Source organism: Mastigoproctus giganteus, chromosome 14 (genome assembly GCF_048544385.1).
Source record: "Mastigoproctus giganteus isolate SK-2022 chromosome 14, ASM4854438v1, whole genome shotgun sequence".
NCBI lineage: Eukaryota > Metazoa > Arthropoda > Arachnida > Uropygi > Thelyphonidae > Mastigoproctus > Mastigoproctus giganteus.
In genome coordinates this window covers 119,579,722-119,600,976 of record NC_143588.1, presented here as the reverse complement: position 1 = coordinate 119,600,976, position 21,255 = coordinate 119,579,722, and the positions used below count along the sequence as shown (strand labels likewise).

The window sequence follows — 21,255 nt, the reverse complement described above, 5'->3', positions numbered from 1 at the left end:
GAGCATGTACAGAGAAGGGCAACAAGATTGGTGAGGGGAATGAAGGGATTCTCTTATGAAGAGAGGTTTAAGTTCTGCAAATTGCAGTGGCTGGAGACTAGGCACCTGCGCGGTGATCTGATTGAGGTGTATAAGGCCTTGAATGGGTTCAGCACGCTGAATTCTGATGGGATCCTTCCACTTGTTCAGATTACGAACCTAAGGGGGCATAAATTCAAATTAAGAAAAGACAATGTAGAATAGCTGTGCGAAAATTTGCCTTTAACCAGCGTGTGGTTAATTGCTGGAACAAAGTTCCATCTGTCGTTGTGGAAGTTGATAGGGTGAATAAATTTAAGGAGGAACTGAACAGGCATTCGGAGGGAATGGTGTGATTTTTTTTATTTTTTTTTTTGGCTAATGCTGCATAAGCTGATACACTTGCTTTTTTGCATCACATGCCACTACTACTACTACTACTACTACTACTACTACTACTACTACTGCATTTAGGATTCTATTAGATAGTGTAATATTGATATTTAATTAATAAATTTATTGATCTTATGATTATTATTATTATTTTTTTGTAACTTGTGAAAGAACGTGTCTTACTTTGTTCCTCATTTAATGTGATATTATACAGTGCTATAATATCAGGGGATACCAAATAATGCATAAGGTTAAATAATGCAGTAAGTTTCATACCAATCCACTCAGAATCAAGTTACCTGTGTGGTTCTCTCTCCGAATCAGTTGTGGAAGTTGGAGGTAAATAGAAATTTTTGAATTTTGTGTTAATCTTTCCATAAACTATCCAGTCCTGTGAGGAATTGTTTACCCTCCTGCTTAATCCCTACTCAGGGTCGTGTGCGAGCTGTTTAACGAAAGTCTCGAAAGTCACAAGAGCTTGGGCCATCTCGCCCGCCAAGGTTACTGTTCAGCCGTGACTAATTCTTAGTTCAACCACAAATTTGCATACTCACTATGAGGAATTCAGCGAAAAGCTCGGTGGTCAATTCCACTCTAAACGCGCCCAAGCACAGATCTGCTGATCCACTTGGGGGGGGGGGACATGTGTAATTCTGACGAAGTGAAGAAAATTATTTCCTGTCATCCAAATGCAAGGACATCGCGGAATCGTCCCGCCACTCAACGGACAGCAAATTGTACTAAACGAAAGAGTAAAACGCATAAGCCTAAAAATGCCTGCGGCAGGGCGACAGTGAAAAGTAAGATTCTTCCCTCCCCGCTCCCAAATGATAATAAACTTCCTACTATCAGCCATACTGATCCGATCGGATTGCCATCAAAACTGCGCGCATCCCACCTAACGGACCTGGCGGCGATGCGCAAAGAGCTCTCGCCTTGATGAAAAAACATGTACTTAAAAAGGAAAAGGAATTTACGCAACTGATTCAGACAGTTCAGGAGGATGTTAGGAGAAAACACATGGCTTCACCTGAGCAAGCTACAGGCAAACTATGAAGTCCTCTGTAGAATTGAAAGCACTCTAAAGGAAACTCTTAGAAGGCAACCTACCAGCTGTCATAACGTCAATCCAGCCAAGAAAAAATTAAATGTAGCCACTCAGACAGAATCCACCAGGTCGGGACGAGTACCTGGCACTTCTGTCTTGGAGATCTCCGCTAATCCCAACAGGGCTTCCTGTGTAAATGAAAGCGCCCTAGAATCACTCCTTAATGAAACAGAATACTGTAAATTCTTGAAGTCCTTGGAGAAAAGACGCCAAATTGATAAAGCGGTGGTGGATCTCCCTGACACTCAGTTGCGTGAAGCATTAGATTATGTCTATTCTGTGGATAAAAATCATAATTCTTCACAACTGCAGAGAGTAAGTAAAAACTCATGTTCAAAGGGAATCTGATCGGCCTCCTCATAATAGGAAACCCGATCGAGTCAGTGCACTCAACATGCAGTCAACAATGGCTATCCCTGCCAGGGCTTCTCCTGTTTCTCGTACTAGGCAGCCTTCTGCTACAGCCAAACATCTGGATGCTCTTTCGATACGACGACCTTCTACTATCGATTCTTCCCAGACCAGAAGAATCGATGGGAGCGCTGTTCCATCCAGCCAGCCTCGCCCTACTGAAGCGCTACCTTGCCTTATGCGTCTGAAGGAGCCCCTCGCTGGCACCTGGGCTCAAATGGCAGCACTTCCTCCTCATCCTAAGTCCTCCAGGCCAGCTGCTCTTCAATCTACAGCAAATCCGCCACACCTGCTCACCAATCAGCAGGATCTACTACAAATAGCCCAAAATTGTGTGTGTGGAGGTGAGCCTCCCTCCAATGAGCGGAAGCATTCAGTCTCGCCCATTACCACCGCATGAAGCGGCTCCTTCCGATGCCACACTCACCTTGATGCCCAACGTCGAAGTCATGTCCACTTCCAGCACTGATAACAGAGCAGTGGCTATAACCGCACACAATGGGAGTAGCGGCTCTTCGGAACTCAAATCGGCCCCTGGTTTAGGGCATGTTTTTGTAACTAGGCATGACCCTGATACAACCTCACAAGACGTTTGGAATTTGATTTTAATCAAGACTGGAGCGCACACCAACGTTCGTAAAATGCATACAAAACACCCTTATGCATCTTTCGATGTGGCTTGTTCACCTTCGGATTTAGATGCTATTCTTAGCCCTCACTTATGGCCGCTCAGCTCAAGGGTCAGTAAATTTCGGGAAAATTCTCGAATCTGTGTCCCCAGAAATCGTCGCTAGCAACTAAAGGGAACAGAGGACATTGGAACAGGCTGTGCTCAATTTTTACCAAAAACATCTGCTGGTCAGGAGCATCTGCAATAAGCTCCACTCCCTACAATCACTCTTGTTCCTTGAGGAATTTGGGATTATTTGCCTTACAGAGACTTGGATGTCATCAAATAAACAGCTCGACACGTTGTTTAGAAACTCATCTTATCGTGCAGCTACTAATGGTCGTATGGGAAGAAGAGGGGGAGGCGTTATGATTATTTACCATCGTAATTTTTCACTCTCCTGCCTGAGATCCAGCAGTTCTGATCGCTTTGTGTGCCAATGTAACACGCAAAAATCACCTGATCCAAATTTGTCTAATTTACCTCCCACCTGATCATACACAAGACTCCAGGGATAAACTGCAGTCATGGCTTGCGAGCTACCTTGCTTCTGTTAAACCTACCTTTCTTACAGGGAACTTCAATATGCCCATGCCAAGACACTCGGAAACTAGGCGAGACTTCATTACCTTCATTGAAAATTTGGGGTTGGGTTTCCTTGAGTCACAGCCTACAAAGGAAGACCAAGCGTTAGAACTAGTATTTCATCGTACTGCAGATTTTAGGCCTCAATATCGACCTTCACTTTTGATTCAGACCACAAACCATTCACGTTTGCTTTTACGTTCTCGTCGATGCATCCTAGGGATGATGAAGTCCTAACCAAAACCATTATCTCAGTTAATTTCATCAGGCAAGACGTCATAATGAGTTTTCTTACCTCAACCAACTGGGCAGTACTTTTCACCCTATCGATCGATGAAGCCACTAATGGTCTGGCTTCCCTCCTAAAGGCAATGGTAATTTGAGGAGCTTCAAAAACCATCAGAATCTCTAAATGGACAAAACCATGGTTCTCAAGAGATGTGAAGCCCGCTTTTCTGGATAAGCAACGTGCCATTAGGAAATGGATGAATACTTGTTGTTATGGGAGTTTAATGGCGCATAAGCTACTATGGCTATAATGTGCCTTGGAAGAGTATTGGATCCACAAGTGCTTTCATTAGCCTTAAAAAGAAACGAGCATTTTTCATAAAGCAAAAGCGACACGCCAACAATAAATACATAGCTAATAGGTTAGTATGCTCAAAGCGGCCATTTGCAAAGCATTGCAAAGATATTAAAATGGTTGAAAGCCTTTTCGTTGACTGGGCTGATAATACGTTTGGTGAGAGTCATGTAAAGAAAGAACCGATTCCTCCCATCTCAATCCCATTACGTGATTTGACTCCCCTGTCTACACTCAACATCACGAAGGAGAATCTGATGAAAGTAATAAATGAGTTACCGAACAAAGCTAATGTCGGACCTGATGGATTTCCCTTGTTTATCATTAAAATATCCTGTTTTCATTGTGGACTCTTCACTCCTTAAAGTTTTTGAAAAGACAATCTTTACTCAACTTATGGAGCACTGTTTCCATCACAGACTTCGCCACCCTCACACTGTGGTCCCTGGAAGATCTACTACCACCAATCTCCTTCAAACTCTCTTTCACATACAGGAAGCTTTGAATTCTCGAACTCAGCTCGACATAATTTTTCTGGACGTCAAATCTGCATATGACATGATTTCCATCGTATCCTTACTTAACATCCTGAAGAACTACTTCAGGACCTCAGATAACCTCCTCACCGTACTCAATAAAATTTTGCAGGAAAGATGGCTTCTTGTAGAGCACAATGGCCTCTCCCGACTCTTCCTCTTCCTTTACTCTCCCGACCTACATATTAACAACCGAGGCGATTTGCGTGGGCCAGATCTATAGATCCAAGGTCCTTGCGGACACCAATGCAATGTCGGAAGTTTAGATGTTTCAAGTCTCCTTCACTCTCTGTAGGCTTCTGTGAGGACAAACTGCACTCCCCCCCTCCATTTCTGTACAACTTTCCGGGTATCCTTCACAGTGCTTCGAGGGATGCTAAATTTATTTAGAACATTTATCTCGAATATTTTCTTAGCTGCTGTAATTTATTTGATCTGTAATTAATGTATATATTGTTAATCTGTTATAGTTATGTTTACCAGGAGAGGTGATAATATTAATTAATTTTTAAAAAAATCTGAGGAAGTGCATCCAGCTGACATACACTGTGCTGCCACTTTATTAGGTACACCCCTGCTGTACACACAAATGGTTTGTGCCACCACGTTGCAATTCACATGACTACAGTTGTGGATATAAACCGTATCAAGAAAGGGGAAAAGGAGTGATCTAACGGACTTCGAACGTGGCATGGTAGTAGGAGCAAGACGTGCTGGACAAAACATCTCCGAAACGGCAGTTCTCCTGAACTCTTCACGCACCACAGTTTCAAGGGTGTATCGAGAATGGTGCAACGAACAGAAAACATCCTCAACGGCACTACTGTGGAAGAAAATCGCTTGTTGACGAGAGAGATCAAAGGAGGATGACTACAATTGTGCAAAAATGCATGGGATGCATATAAATTATCAGGCGATATAGAAGCCTATGGTAGATATAAGCTTGTCTGTAATCAAATCACAAAGGAGATTAGGCAAGCGAAGGCATATTACGAGAAATTATTGGCAAAGGATGCTAACAAAAACAGCAAGGACTTCTTTACTTATGTAAACGCTAAAAGGAAGGGGATGAATTAGATTGATTCACTTAATATCGATGGTTCGACTGTTGATGATCCTGCTCAGATAGCAAACAAACTGAATGAGTATTTTGCATCTACATTCACACATGAGGAGTTATTAAGGTTTGAAAATGGCAGAAGGTTATCAAATTGCAGCAGGGTGCCTAAAGATTTCGTAATAATTGAGATCAAAGTGAAGGAGAAATTGCGGAAGTTAAACATAAGAAAGGCACCTGGGATGGACGGGATCTATCCAGTTATATTAAAGGAGGCGGCAAAGCAACTAAGCAAATCCTTATCCATAATTATGATAACTTCCTTGGACTTGGGGATGTCCTCATGGACTGGAGGTGTGCAAATGTATCACCAATTCACAAAGAAGGTTCAAAATGTGACAAAAGTAACTTTAGACCTGTTAGTTTAACTTGTGTTCTGGGGAAAATAATGGAGTCACTGGTTAAAGAATCACTCCAGGATCATCTAGACAAGATTGCAGTAATAGTTAAGACACAGCATGGGTTTGTTAAAGGGACGGCTTGTTAGGCAAATTTGATTGGATACTATGATGTGGTCACAAAGGAATTTGATGCAAAAAATAATTTTGATATCATATACTGGGATTTCAGGAAAGCTTTTGACACTATTGCGCATAGAAGACTACTTTACAAATTGGAGCAGAATGGTATTAAGGGTAAGTTGCTACAATGGATAAAAGGGTGATTGAGTGGGAGAAGACAGAGAGTGGTAATCAATGGACGCTGCTCTTGGTGGACTAATGTTATTAGTTGAGTCCAGTAGAGGTCGGAGTTGGGCCCATTGTTGTTTTATGCATTTTTCAATAATATCGATCAAGATGTATGAGGATTAATATCCAAGTTTGCAGATAATACAAAGGTTGTTATTGACGCTAAAGACAATATGCTGCTGCAACAGGATTTAGAAAAGTTACGTAGGTGGGCTGAGAAGTGGGCATTGAAGTTTAACATTGACAAATGCAAAGTACTGCATATGGGTAGAAGTAACCCCAGAGAAACGTACTAACTGTGTGGTACTACAGTTAAGGTGGTAGAAAATGAAAAATACCTGGGAGTAATTGTGCAGTCAGATATGAAGTTTTCTGAGCAATGCAGACATGCTGCCAGAGCAGGTCATGGGGTATTGTCAATGATATTGAGCAACTTTTGTTAGCAGAGAAAAGGAGGTGATTATCCCTCTTGTATAAGGCAATGGTCAGGCCACGTCTTGAGTACTGCGTACAGGTCCGGAGGCCTCATTTTGGGAAGGACGTTGATTTGCATGAGCATCTATAGAGAAGGGCAACAAGTTTGGTGAGGAGAACGAAGGGATCCTCTTACCAAGTTTGGAGGGCGCTCTGGTCGCGGAAGAGAACAGTCGGTGGATTTTTTCGTTAATTAACGAAGAATAACGATGTATTCTTCGTTAATTCGCATACTACATTGTGTTTTAGAAAGATATTAAATAGGTTTAGTAGCGTTCGTTAGTTTCTTATTTTGAATTTGATTAGTGAATTTTGGAAGTTACGACTCCCGGTGTTGGCGCCAATATTGTCGAACTGGTAGCATAAAGTATAACGTAATGCGAATCAGTGTATTAGGAATCTGACAGCTTAATTATCAATTAATCAAAAATATTTATTAAATTCCATTGTTAATTAAACTGTATTAAACGGAAATCATGACCCAGACTACAGCTGCGAAGCAAAGATCACAGATCAGCGAGAGTGCTGTGACTCGGGGGAGAAACGAAGGGGCTGATTCTCCATCGCATCACAGTCTCAAAATATGTGCGAAATGTGAAATGTTTCCTGAACTTTCTAAAACACGACATGATCCAGCCAAGGAGGATGTCTTTGTGTTCGCTAGTAGTAGTAGTAGTGGCATGTGATGCAAGAAAGCAGCGTATGAGCTTATGCAGCATCAGCCAAAAAAAAAAAGAAAGAATTTTTTTTTGTACAAGCATTCCGTCAAAATGTTTGTCCAGTTCCTTCTTAAATTTATTTAACCTATCAACTTCCACAACGACAGATGGAAGTTTGTTCCAGCAATTAACCACCCGCTGGCTAAAGGCAAATTTCCGCACATCTAATCTACATCTGTCTTTTCTTAATTTGAATTTATGCCCCCTTAGGTTCGTAATTTGAACAAGTGGAAGGATCCCATCAGAATTCGCGTGTTCAACCCATTCAAGGCCTTATACACCTCAATCAGATCACCACGCAGATGCCTAGTCTCCAGCCTTTGCAATTTGCAGAACTTAAGTCTCTCTTGGTAAGAGGATCCCTTCATTCCCCTCACCAATCTTGTTGCCGTTCTCTGTACACGCTCAAGTAAATCTACATCCTTCCTAAAATGAGGCCTCCAGACCTGTACGCAGTACACAAGGCGTAGCCTGACCATTGCCTTACAGATTGCCTCAACAGAGGCAATCTGTAAGGCAGAATGCGCTGGTCGCGCAGAAACTAATTATTGCTGGTGACTCATTGTCAGGGAGACGTGGAATATATCATGTAAGAAGGATAGGTGGAACAGAACCAGTATGATGACGTCATCTTTTAAGGGCACAAAAGGTGATATTGTACACGTTGGAACTAATGACATTAAGAGTAAGAGATCTGCAGATTTATTCAACAAGTATAGGTCAATGTTGAAAAAAAGTTGCGAATCAGGGTTGAATATGAAAATGTCTGCAATTCTGCAGAGACGTGATGGAAGGGAGTATATGATGAGAGTCTTTTCGATCAATTCGGCCCCAAAGAGATTGTGCAAGGCTCGTCGGGAAATCAGGCTGGTCTGTGCTTGTTGACAGAAGAGACTGCTTCTACAGGGATGGGGCACACTTAAATAAAAAGGGTGCAAGAATATTTGCTGATGCTATCGAGACAGTGTTAGGTGGGTCGGAATGCTGCTAGCTTTGGGGGGGGGGGTTCACAGACTAAAACTTTAACAGTGGCCACAAGCAGAGGCAAAAGTTATTCTTGCACTGGTTCTATTGTAATGAAACATGCAGCATGGGAAGCAAGGCGATGGATATTTCCAGGACTGTTGGGAGTCATAGCGGAACAAGTAAATACATGGGGTATCTAAGAGTAGAAACAGGTGCATGTATACCAATGCTAGGGCTATAGTTAATACATTTGATTAGCTTGAAGTCAAGACATCAAAGGCAGGTTTTGTTGGGAATCAGAGACGTGGGATCACAGAGATATAGGCAGTGCAGAGTTGGAATTTGTGGAGTACAATGTGTAAAGGAAGGATAGACAGTACAATAAGGGAGGAGGTTAGTTACGAAACACATAAAATCTGAGGAAATGCATCCAATTGATGTTGTTGGACAATGCAATGTTGAGTCTATTTTGGTGTGACATAAGAACTGGGAAAGGAAAAATAATGATAGTAGATGTAGTGTTATAGGCCTAATGACGCTGATGAATATAATGAGCAATTGTGCAGAGTGGGCTAGTAAATCAGAATACCTTATAAAGGGGGATTTTAACTTTCCAGATATTGAATGGATCTTGTAGTTGATCACTCGCACACTATCAAGGCTTTTTTGGATGACTGTTTTCTACAGCAGCATGTTTGAGAGGAGACCAGAGGGAGTACTACTCTTGGTCTAATTAACAGCAGTGATTATTTATGCATTAAGAATCTGCAGATAAAGGGACCACTGGGTGACAGTGATCACAATGTACTGATGTGGGAATTACTTAAAGATACAACTACCATCAAGGCTAAAGGGAGGGGTTTTTGTTTTCGTAAAGGTGACTACAGTGGTATCAGACAATTTTTAAATTATTCACAGTGGGATCAACTAATCGTGTTTGCAATGGAATTCTAAATGTGAAGCCTTCACGGACTTAATCTTGGAGGCTACTAGGCTTTTCATTCCAACTAAGAACTACTGTTCAAGATTCAGGCCTAAATCGATGTCAGATGAATTAATGAGGCTCGTGGCAGAGAAGAAATATGCACGGGATGCATATAAATTATCAGGCGACACAGAAGCCTATGGCAAATATAAGCTAGTCTGTAATCAAGTCACAAAGGAGGTTGGAAAGGCGAAGGCAGATTATGAGATATCTTTGGCAAAGGATGCAAAGAAAAATAGCAAAGAGTTCTTTACTTATGTAAACTCTAGAAGGCAAGGGATGAATCAGATTGAACCACTTAATTTAAATGGGTTGACTATTGATGATCATGCTCAGGTAGCTGAAAAAAGCTGAATAAGTATTTTCATCTACATTCACACATTGAAGAGTTATTCAATGAGGGGAATGTCAGATGTTTATCAAACTCTAACAGGGAGCTAAGTGATTTTGTAATAACTGAGAGCAAATTGGAGGAGAAATTGTTGAAGTTTAAAAAAAAGGAAAGCACTCGGAGTCAACATGATCTGTCCAGTTATTTTAAACGAGGCAGCAAAGGAAGAAAGCGAACCCTTAACCATAATTATGAGAGCTTCCTAGGATCCAGAAGAGGTTCCCATGGACTGGAGGTGTGCAAATGTATCACCAATTCACTAAGGAAATTCAGAAGATGACACAAGTAACTATAGACCTGTTAGTTTAACTTGTGTTCCAGGGAAAATAATGGAGTCACTAGTAAAAGAAGCATTGCAGGATCATCCACACAAGATTTCAGCAATAGTTAAGACAGCATGGGTTGTTAAAGAGAGGTCTCGTTTGACCAATTTGATTGGATACTATAATGTGGCCACAAAGGAACTGAATGTCTAAAAAATAATGTTGATATCATATACTTGGATTTCAGGAAAGCTTTTGATACTGTTGCATATGGAAAAAGTGCTGTACAAATTGGAGAGGTAATGCATTAAGGGTAAGTTACTACAATGCATAAAGGTTCAATGTGAGACGACAGAGAGTGGTAATCAATAGACACTACTTCGTGGACTAATGTTTTTATTGGGGTTCACCAGAATTCGGTGCTGGGCCCATTGTTGTTTTGCGTATTAATCAATGATATTGATGTAGGTATATCAGGATTAATATCCAAGTTTGCAGAGATACAAAGGTTGGCAGGGTTGTTACCGACCCTAAAGACAGTATGCTACGCCAACTGGATCTAGATAATTTGGGCAAATGGGCTGAGAAGTGGCACCTTCTCAGCTAGCAGAGACAAGGAGGTGATTATCCCGTTGTACAAGACAGTGGTCAGGCCACAGCTTGAGTACTGTGTACAGGTCTGGAGGCATCATTTTTTGAAGGATGTAGAGTTGCTAGAACGAGTACAAAGAAGGGCAACAAAATTGGTGAGGGGTGAAAAGGGTAGCTCTTACCAAAAAGACTTAATTCTTCAAATTGCAGCGCCTGGAGAGTAGGCATCTGCGATGTGATCTAATTGAGGTGTATTAAAGCCTTGAATGGGTTGATCAAGCTGAATTCTGATGGGATTCTTCCTCTTGTATAGATTAAGAACCTGAGGGGGCATAGATTCAAATTAGGGAAAGACAGCTGTACAATAGATGTGCGGAAATTTGCCTTTAACCAGCGGATGGTTGAAGAGACTTCCATCTTTTGTTGTGAAAGGTGATAGCGTAAATAAATTTAAGGCTGAGCTGGATAGGCATTTGGAACGAATGGAGGGATGAAATGGGAGGGGTTTTTTTTTTTTTTTTTTGCTGATGCTGCATAAGCTCACATGCCTTTATTACTATTACTTTCACTAAAATGAATAACACAGGTAATCCTTGATAATTTGTCGACATTTCCAGGAAACCGGGCAAGTCAAAAGTGTTCATTTGCATGAAGTGAGTTGTTTTTAATTACTCGTGGGGTTTGCCGTGGTTAATTTCTTAAAAATATTTGTCAATCATTCAAAATGTCATTAATATCAGGCGAATTAAATAAAATTCGGCAATTTATACACTCTGTGGCCATTTTATTAGCTGCACCGAATTTGTAGGATGTAGAGTTGCTAGAACGTAATTCACGTAATCCAGAAATAGTATCGTGTCACAAAATCCCTCTCGTGTCCAGGGACACGAGAGGGATTTTGTGAGTGTGTATTTGAAATTCAGCAAAACAAAATAATAGACAACCTCTCTATTTCTGCGTTACATTAATTATCATGGTCCCCTGAAATGTAACGCAACCCGTACATGATTGATCTTGTTTTGTTTTTCACGGAATACTGTTTTAATGTATTTTTTTCTTGCTTCGATTCTTGGCATTACATTTTATAAGTTTTTAAAGAGGTAAGAATAAGTCCAACGTCATCCCTCACACTTTGCGCCGAATGACGTTTTCAGTGTTTTTCTTTTATTGTTATTTTTTTTATTGAGGCCACTGATTTCGTGTTAATTTTTCCTGGTTCTCCATTTCCTCGAGAAGAGTAATAATTAAGAAACTCTTACACACACACACCGTATAATCTATACAAGAAAGGTTAGGCAATTCACTTTCACAGTGACTACAATTGCATTATGCATCATTTTAAAAATTTCCTCTTACTGTAGTGCAGAACCCATGCAAATGTTATTTTAATTAGAAGGAATTGTTTCTGTTTCTCAAACTGTATTCATTAGTGATACCGACTGTGAGTTATTCCTGAAATTTGCTATACAGGAATATAATTTAAAAATACGATAATAAATAACAAATTTTGTAACAAAAAGAATTTGCGTTGCATAATTTTTAGGAAAAATGTATGTAATTGATTTCTGTTTAATTTAAGTACAGGGTAGCTTCAAAGTTTGCTTTTAATGTATTCCTTGAGGACATGATGCGTTGTTTGAAGATAATAAAGCGCTCAAAACCTACTTTAGCATTATTATGTTTATTTCCGAATTGGAAATATGTACATAATGAAGTCATACGTTTCGTGGTACTATTTTCTTATCACTTCTTCAGTGACTGCAAAGACTGAAGGTTATTATTATGGAATTCTTAAATTTGTTTAAGAATTAAAAGTTTTAGTAAATCAAACTTAGATCTAATTTCAACAATTCTGTTTCAAGTTTAATTTTTTATAGTAACTAACTATAATACGTTCATACTTACCAGCTGTCTTTGCAATATCACCTTCATAAAAGATCACTTCGGTCACAAGAACTAGCTGATTTGTTTATGGGTGAAACATAAAGTATATATGCTGTTGTTTACTTAATTTCGTTTCCAAGTGGTTTCGTGGACAAGAGTTCAAGAGATTATCTTTATAGTCTCGATTGTTATTATTCTTATTTACAACATAAAATTAATCTTAAAACAAAATTCTTCGAATTAAATCTAAATTTGATTTACTCTCATTAACAACCCTGCCAACCTTTGTATCATCTCGGAGCTTACACATTAAGCCTGATATACCTTCATCAATATCATTGATAAATATTGAAAATAACAATCGCCCGGGCAATGAAAGCTGGGGGAATCCACTAATAACATTAGTCCACGAAGAGCAGTGTCCATTGATTACCACACTCTGTTTTCTCCCACTCAACATCCCTTTATCTATAGCAACAACTTGCCCTTAATGCCACATTGCTCCAGTTTGTACAGCAGTCATTTATGGGCAACAGTATCAAAAACCTTCCTGAAATCCAAGTATACGATGTCAAAATTATTTTTTGCATCCAGTTCCTTGGTCACTGCATCATAGTATCCACTCAGATTGGTCAGGCAAAGACCGACCCTAAACAAATCCATGTTGTGACTGCAGTATAATTAAATTCCTGTCTCAATGATCCTGCATTACTTCTTTAACCAGTGATTCCATTATTTTCTCTTGGAATAGACGTTCTAACAGGTCTGTAATTACTCGTGTCACCTTTTGATTCCCTTTTGTGAATTTGGGACACATTTTCACATCTCCAGTGCATAGGGACCTCCCTATTGCAGTTAATGAATATATATAGTACATGTAAATGTAAATATGCATAACATATATAAATACAATTACTGTCCCTAAATAAAATATTTAAAAAATAATAACAACCAATAAAATAGCAACTGAATAGTTTAGCTTACGGAAGTCCCTCGAGGTTCAACATTGGGGCTATTTTATGTTTAATATCTTTTACCATGACTTAGATTTTTGCGTCGGGCCTGTTTCCTTTTCTTATGCTAATTACTAATAGACTTAAATGAACTAAATTACTAATAGACTTAAATGAACTAAATTACTAATAGACTTAAATGAACTAAATTACTAATAGACTTATATGAACTAAATTACTAATAGACTTAAATGAACTAAATTACTAATAGACTTATATGAACTAAATTACTAATAGACTACCAATTACTAATAGACTAGAACTATCTTCTAGATATTGCCCTTGACAAATTAGCAATAGGATGATCTTAAATACTTCGAATGCAACACTAACAAGTCTAACATCCTAACGTATATTCTAGTAACAAGATGAAATATCACTTTACTGCTACCAGTTCTCAATGCCTAAAGAATTATAGATATATGAATAAATTTCAATTCAAATTATATTACCTCTTTCTTACAAACATTTCCCCTAAAGCACACTATGTTTAGTTTCATAAAAGATATTCAAACTATTTGAAAATTGGTAAGCTAGTTATATGAACAGTCTCTGGATTCTGCTCCGCCATTCACGAAATAACTATCCTGATGGGATTGATTCTAAAATTGGGAAAATAATTTTCAGTTACATGGATGTACCTCACTTACTTTTTAAAATAAATATTCAATTTTTAAATTTCGAATGCTGTTAACTGAGGGTAAACTGCTCACCAGTAGTCATTGAACCTTACGATTAGCAAAAATATCTTCAATAATTCATTATTTACCTCTTGATACACTCGAAGCCGTCCATATCCACGCCTTTAAAACGATGCGGAAGCTGAACTCGAACTGCATCCCCGGTTGGAAGTCGAGAATCTTATAGCCACTTTCGAGAGGTGAAAAATGCAGCTTCAACTAAGAAACTTGGTCGTCACGATTTGCTAATTAACGAGCTTCGAACTGAATAGCCTGAAGGGTAGAGGAGTTTTCCCAACCAATTATTAGGCATAATTCCGTCGCTGCCCGAATATAATTTACCAATTGAAGCTGCTCGCTCACTAAATCTCACCGATATTCGTCCACCAGAAGATCAAATGAAAAATGCGGTTCAGCAGACGCGTTGACTGTAAAATCCAAACGATTTCCTATTAGGTACACCTAACATTTTATTTTTTCAAGGTCAATGGTGTCAACTGACCCAACATCTGTCGTTGTGGTGTGGCGCCAAGATGTTTTCCCCGCACGGTAATCCAGCCGCTGTCATATAAAGCAGACTAAGGAATGTGGGGTAAAGAGTTGAAAGCGAAGGCAAGGTGACGGATCGCTGTTACATAACTGCGAATGTCCATAGTGCATTCACCTTCGCGGAATGTTAGAAACATGATGTTTGGCGCCACCAAATATTCCTTTTGCCTCGGGATGCGAACGCACATACTCAAGTGAACATTCCCTCAGGTTGGGATTTCTTTTTTTCCCCAGCAATTTCATATTTGCTTATCATCAAAGCTCGAAATATTAACCGTACAATTAAGCCTTATCGTTTATGGTAACCAACCAGTGGTCCGGTAGGGGGATCCAGTACACGTTTAACCCCCACTTTCTGATTAAGGTTGCTTATGAAATTATTAAAGTAAATTAAAATTATCCGGTTCCTAGATAATAATTTATAAAAATAAATTATAATTATATTTATTGTTATTTAAATTATAAATTCATTTTGAAAAAAAATATATATATATTTATTTATTTATTATTTTTAAAATTTCTTTTATAAAAGAACTGGTTAAAAACCTGTGACTCATGACTCATAGACTCGTGACGGTTCGTGAGCTATTTTCAATACAAAAAAATAAAATCGATTTATTTTTATTTTAAGATTAATTATTTTGCTTAAATCAAAACCGATATTATGAAGCTGTAAATACTGTATTTTCGATCGTGATGTATTTTCAAAATGTCCGAAACTTATTCGTGAGCTTTTTAATTAATTATTCTTTCATTTTAGAGTAATAACGACGTATATTCTTGTAGAAATTACACGAAAAATACAGACAGAATAGACGTTCTAAATATTTAGCGTAGCAAGGATTTCCTCTCTGTATTTCTAGTTGTCCACTATTTCTTGGAGGTCACCGTTGATTTCTTGGAGTGAGATCAGCATTTGCTTAGGCAGGAATCTCTCGCTGAGTGCTCCAGCATTTTGGGGGCTGCTGTTTAGTGATAAGATGATTTGTGCTGATTTGGAAGTTGCAATCCATAACTAGCTAGCAAAGGCACAAAGATCTGGGTGTAGTGTTAGCCTCCAAGCTGTCATTCACCAAGCACGCCATACATTCGAAGCTAATTTCGTCACGCTGTGTCTTCAAGCAACAGCCGCTCTACACCAATGATCCACACCTGCTAAAAATACATCGTATACAATCTATACCTGGAGGTCCTATACGCCTCAGAGATATGGGCCTTGACTGCAGAATCCAACCTCAAAATGATATTTTCCGCGAAATTATGGCTGTTAAAATGGGCAAACACCAAGTTCCACATTCCCCCAGTTCTCAGAGCAATGCAGGTAGCAGATGCCCATCGACTGCACGGGTTTTAATCCTACATTTGGAACTGAGGAACCACTGAGCTCAGGCTCCAGCGCGGTGGAGGGGGGGGGGGCTGCCTTTTAGTGAGAACATGATTTGATTTCAGAGAAAATCAGTATAAATTATTCGAGTTCGCATTTCGCCGAATAATTGACGATGGTTTTGTTCCCTCAGCCGGTGGTTAATTTGGGTGATTTGGAGTGATTGGAGAGGTTCTGTGAGTCTACTTTTGAGGTGTTGGATAGGGGGCTGAAGATTGAAGTCTCCACATGTGATGTAAGTAGTCGCTGAGTGCAAATTATTAATTGACTAATGAGTGGTTTCGTCCATGACAGTCATGGTGTTGGAGGTAGGTAGAGGAATGCGACGTGTATTGTGGTACATTGATGTTTCAGCGCAACCATTAACGCTTCGACGGGTTTAGAGCTGATTGAGACAGAATGTATGATGGAAAACTTTCCCCTTCTGTCGTTGTTACGAAAGGCAGCCAGTTCATTAAAGTCTGCTGGAATGGAGCAGTTTTTTCCAGTGTATCTAGTTTGTCACTTAAGGACCTGATATTCCATAATCCGAATGGTGGGAGAAGTTCTTTATCCGAATGGTGGGAGAAGTTCTTATTCTTATTCCCACGGGAACAAGCCCTGCTTCCTGGCTGCGCACGAATTGAGGCTCGCTACGTACAGAGATCAAGACAAGAAGAAGGTGACTTTGGTTTCCTCGCATTCCCGGCCGGTTTAAGCGTCCTTGGACGGAGTTTGTCCTGCTGTGTTAGTGCGGATTCATTCTAGTGCTGGCATCCTTTCTGGAAAACATGCATGGTCAATGAGTGAGCTGTGACTGGAGTAGGAACTCTGTTGGATCTGAACAGCCGCTTTAGATGTCAGAGTTGATTGGCAATGAATAAACGCCTTGATCCCTGTTCCGACGGGCCAAGTGACAACGCTTCCTTTCAAGTCTACCTGATGTGGTGTACAGTTGATTTTAAATGCAGCATATAGTTAACTCCTAGTTTGTAGTTTGTGTACAGTCGGCCGTAGATTCAGCTCTTCGTGCAAGACTTGCTCAATTAGTAGAGTTGCTTCAGAGTGGGCAGTGTTGGGAATGTGCTCATAAATTGTTTGAGGTGGGACTGTGTCGATTGTACTCACTTGGGCGTTTATGTGATCTGACGAAGTTTCCGTATATCTTCCTGACTGTGGTGAGAAGTCAGCGATAGATTTGGGTCACTATCAGGAGTTGAAGTAGGGAGAACCTCGCGATTTAACAGCAGTGCGTGTTACGGTGTGACTGACGGGTTTTTGCTTGCGTTGACAGCCGGGACTTCCGCGTATGACTTATCCCGAGGGACTGTGTAGATTTGTTTTTTCGGCTGTACAGCCATTTTGGAGTGGCGCTATTTTTTGTACACGACCTTCCATCGTTTCGCTGATTTGGACGTTAATGATCTGCATAAATGATGACTTTTGGTATGACGTGAGAAATTTTAATGGACTATTTTCACTCCGTGGCTGACTTAGTCGGTCTCAAGCATAGATAGCAAGGTTTTTCCCCCAGAAACTGGGGTTTTTCATCCAGCAAAACAGAAAAACGACCATAGAACACACGCAATTAACAGACATAAGACGCATATGATTTATATATTCGGGTGGCCTAATATAATAGTTAGTGGTTTTTTTTTTGGTTTTTTTTTGGATGACTTTAGGTGCTGGATGGTAATTTCTGGTGCGGTTTGGCTGCTTTCAGATATTTGTGTGATATAAGCTATTTGAGTGGACGCTGAAGATGCGTCAGTGCTTGCATCCGATACGGACAGGTTCTCGTGGCTCGGAATTAGCTGTAAGAGACGTCGAAATGTGGCTTTACGCGTATAGAGGGGCTATAAATCTTGCAGGTATTGCCACCTGTAATTTGTTGGATCTGGAGTAGTGCTGGGTATTGTCAAGTGGCGGCACGGCTGCTGAAAGTTCTGCCTCGTTGGGGTTTTCTGCTTTCAGCTATGCGGCGCGAGTCCTGTGTATTGTTGTAGGTGGATTTCAGGTTGTTCTTGTGTTCTGATGAATGTAACTTCTGGAGCACGATCCCTTGAAACCCTTCATTGGCAGCCCAGTTGGGCTGCCATGAAGAATTTCTTCCAGATGGATGAGGATATGCCCGAACATCAGGGACAGATGGCGTTGTCATAGCTCGTAGAGGATAACGTAACCAGTCATGTGACAACACAAAGCGTATTTCTGTGTACTTCATCTGCAGGTCGGACTTAAAACCATTGAAATTAGCATTAAATTACGGAGTACAAAATCCACTCACTGACTCATGGAGACGCATGCGCAATGATACATGACATGTGGACATGTGTATTTGTAATGGGCGGCACCTGGAATCTCCACCTCCTATCTCTGTGAAGAACAGTACCACTGTAAAAGGGCCAGAAATAAGTAGTGTATGTTTGTGTGTGTTCTGTTGTTGTGTCTGACCGCTTAGCTACCCACAATCATCAGTCACCTGGACAGATGATTCTGGGTACTCGTCCACACCACGGGAAGGTGAACCAGTCCCAATGGATCGCATTGTCTCCATTCGAGACTCTGACCCACCTGACATTGGCAAAAGATGGGCCGGATTCCTTTGGGGGTCCACTCCAAAAAAAAAAAAAAAAAAAAATCTCCCATGGTGTTAAAAAAAAATAATAAAATAAAATAAATAAATAAAAAATTCAAACAAATAACATAAAATAAAACGGTAATAAAAGATATATATATAATAATAAAATAAATACTTTTTAAATAATAACAATAAATAAATAAATAAAAATAATAGTAACATAAATTAATAAATAAAACATTATACTTCATATGCGTAGCTCCTATAACAATATCCTTCACGGTAGACAATGCCTTATCATCAAACCACCAGGCTTTGTACAAATAAACAGATGGCTTAGGTTATACTGCTCCATATACGTATCCTGAGCTTGTAAAGTACAATGTTCTCTATCACATGCCAGATCGGGCGTCTTCGTAGCCAGGTGGGCAGGAGCAGCAGTGTGTAGCACACGCTTCTTGATTAAACCGGGGTTCGAGCCCGTGACCACCAAATACGGAAGATGCGGAAAGGTCAGGGAATGACCACCGCATATTCCCGGAGAAATATGGCCTTAGTTTCTAATGCTCCTAAAAACCAAATAACAAATAACAACTACAAACATGCCAGATCAAAGTCAATCCAAATGCATGCAGTTCAGTTCAAGTTCAAAGTCAAAACATTAATGTAAAAGGCATCCGAAGGCCAATAATGAAAGCGTCATGTCTCTGCAAAGTCATGGAGAAATGCCTTCTTCCATCCTAACCAACCAGGTTCTGCCATGTGAATCATCATTCATTCTCTATGCCTTGAAACGCAGCTCCACCATTACCAACCTGCTGCAAATCACCAGCACCATTCTGGGGGCTCTACAAAATAGGGCTGAGATGGCAATTGTTTATCTGGATATCTAGTCTGCATTCGACAGCATAGACATCCAGCCCCCTGCAACTTTGTGAGGAGGGATACCAGATAAAAGGCAATATACTGAAATTCTTGAAGTCGCTACTTACGACCAGGGTCCCTCACATGACTGTGATTAAAAAATCATCCAGAAAGAAAGTTTGTGTAGATGTTCCCCAGGGCAAAGTTCTATCAGGGTTCCTCTTTACGGCTGTAATCCACCCATTCCTGTGCCAGCAAACAGAATTTATCAGTTATGCAGACGACTTGAAGCTCCTCTATTGGATACACTAGACCGCCCGACCTGAATTTGTTTCTGAAACCATAAATAACAGCCTTAAGAATCTGATTACATACGTGGCACAGTTTTTTCTCAAGATAAATCCAAACAAATCTACGCAAATGGTATTCTCACTCAAATCAAACCCGACGCAACTAAACCTGGGAATCCATGGAACCCCCATCACCCCAGTAACCAAGCAGAGAGATCTCGGCGTTATCTTCGACCCCAAACTCAGTTTCAAACACCATGTTGCAGACATTCACAACAACGTCTGCAGATCCAGATGGCTTGCCAAACAATACCTCCTTCATATCACTGAGCCTGAGTACACGCTTCAACACATACCGGTTTCTGCAGCCAGTCATCACGTACGGTTCAGAAATCTGGGCGTCGGCAACGAAAACCACGCTAAAAACCATTGCATCTGATGAGTACTGGCTTCTTCGGTGGGTCTTCTTCAAGCATAAATTGCCACCACTCACACATATTTCAGATATCACTCAACTTCTAAATTAAAGAAAAGTTTCCAAACGGATATTCACCCTCCACTTGCTCGTGTCAATTGAAATGACAGCGGGTGAATCAATACACCAAGTTTTTGGCACATGTGCAATTGGAGGATCCCCCCAAAACTCTTAAGAGCCCTCTCCTCTCTGCAGTCTGTGGCGTGCAGGCTCAGGATAGACGATAGATTCCTGCCCATGGAGATGCTCCACAACGTCCAGGACCTCGTCCACATCCAGGAGATGGATGTGTAGTCCACATCCATCTCCTGGATGTGGACGATTCCACATCCAGGAGGAGGACAAATAGAGGACAAATCGTACAGAAGACGCATCGTCAGGGAACAGCTTTCGTCTTCAGCCGAATGACTCCCATCGTCTTTTCATCGCTTTTCGTGTTCTCATGTTAATATTAATTTTATATGTAAAATATGTAATTATACGTTGTATGTTCTAATATATGTTTTATGTAATTTTTACTGTATTAGTTATTTAATGTTAAACCCCAAGCATTGTCGCTGCTGTGGGTATTATTGCATCAGGCAATCATGGAACCATTCACTGCCTGCAATAAAGATATTAATCTACTGGTCCCTAATACACAATGTGCACAGCATCTAACTATGGAATATTGCTCCCTATTAAGTTGCTCCACCAGCCAAAGGAGTATAATTATTCGTAGCCGTATAATAACTAATTCTTCTTCATGTGAAAACATCGGATGCAAACTTCTGAAGAGCAACATAACAATTCTTGTCTCACACCAGCAAAGTTTCATGCCACTGACAAAGTCTAGAAACTGACGAACATCTCTAAAGTCATTATACAGTGGACATTCAAATAAAATGTGGCTCCAATTTTCATTTTCCCCGCATTGACAAGCTTCCGTTCTAGAAAGACCAAAACGACATAGTTTTTCGTTAAGAGATCCATGTCCCGTTAAGAGGAAGGATGTCTAAAGAGAACCAAACAGGTTTCTGCTTTACACAAAAGGTCATCTCAGGGAAAGTAACAGATC

The 21,255-nt window shown here is 40.2% G+C and overlaps 1 protein-coding gene across 1 annotated transcript in view; it reads right to left on the bottom strand.

The window, feature by feature from the left end:
• Positions 1–14,279, bottom strand: part of LOC150075682 (intracellular coagulation inhibitor 1-like) — a 30,912-nt gene extending 16,633 nt beyond the window's left edge. Inside the window, exon 1 of the mRNA XM_090388618.1 lies at positions 14,166–14,279. Within this exon, the coding sequence (XP_090244744.1) occupies positions 14,166–14,191 (26 nt within the window). The 5' untranslated portion in view covers positions 14,192–14,279. The remainder of the gene's footprint in view (positions 1–14,165) is intronic.
• Positions 14,280–21,255: the final 6,976 nt, after the last annotated feature.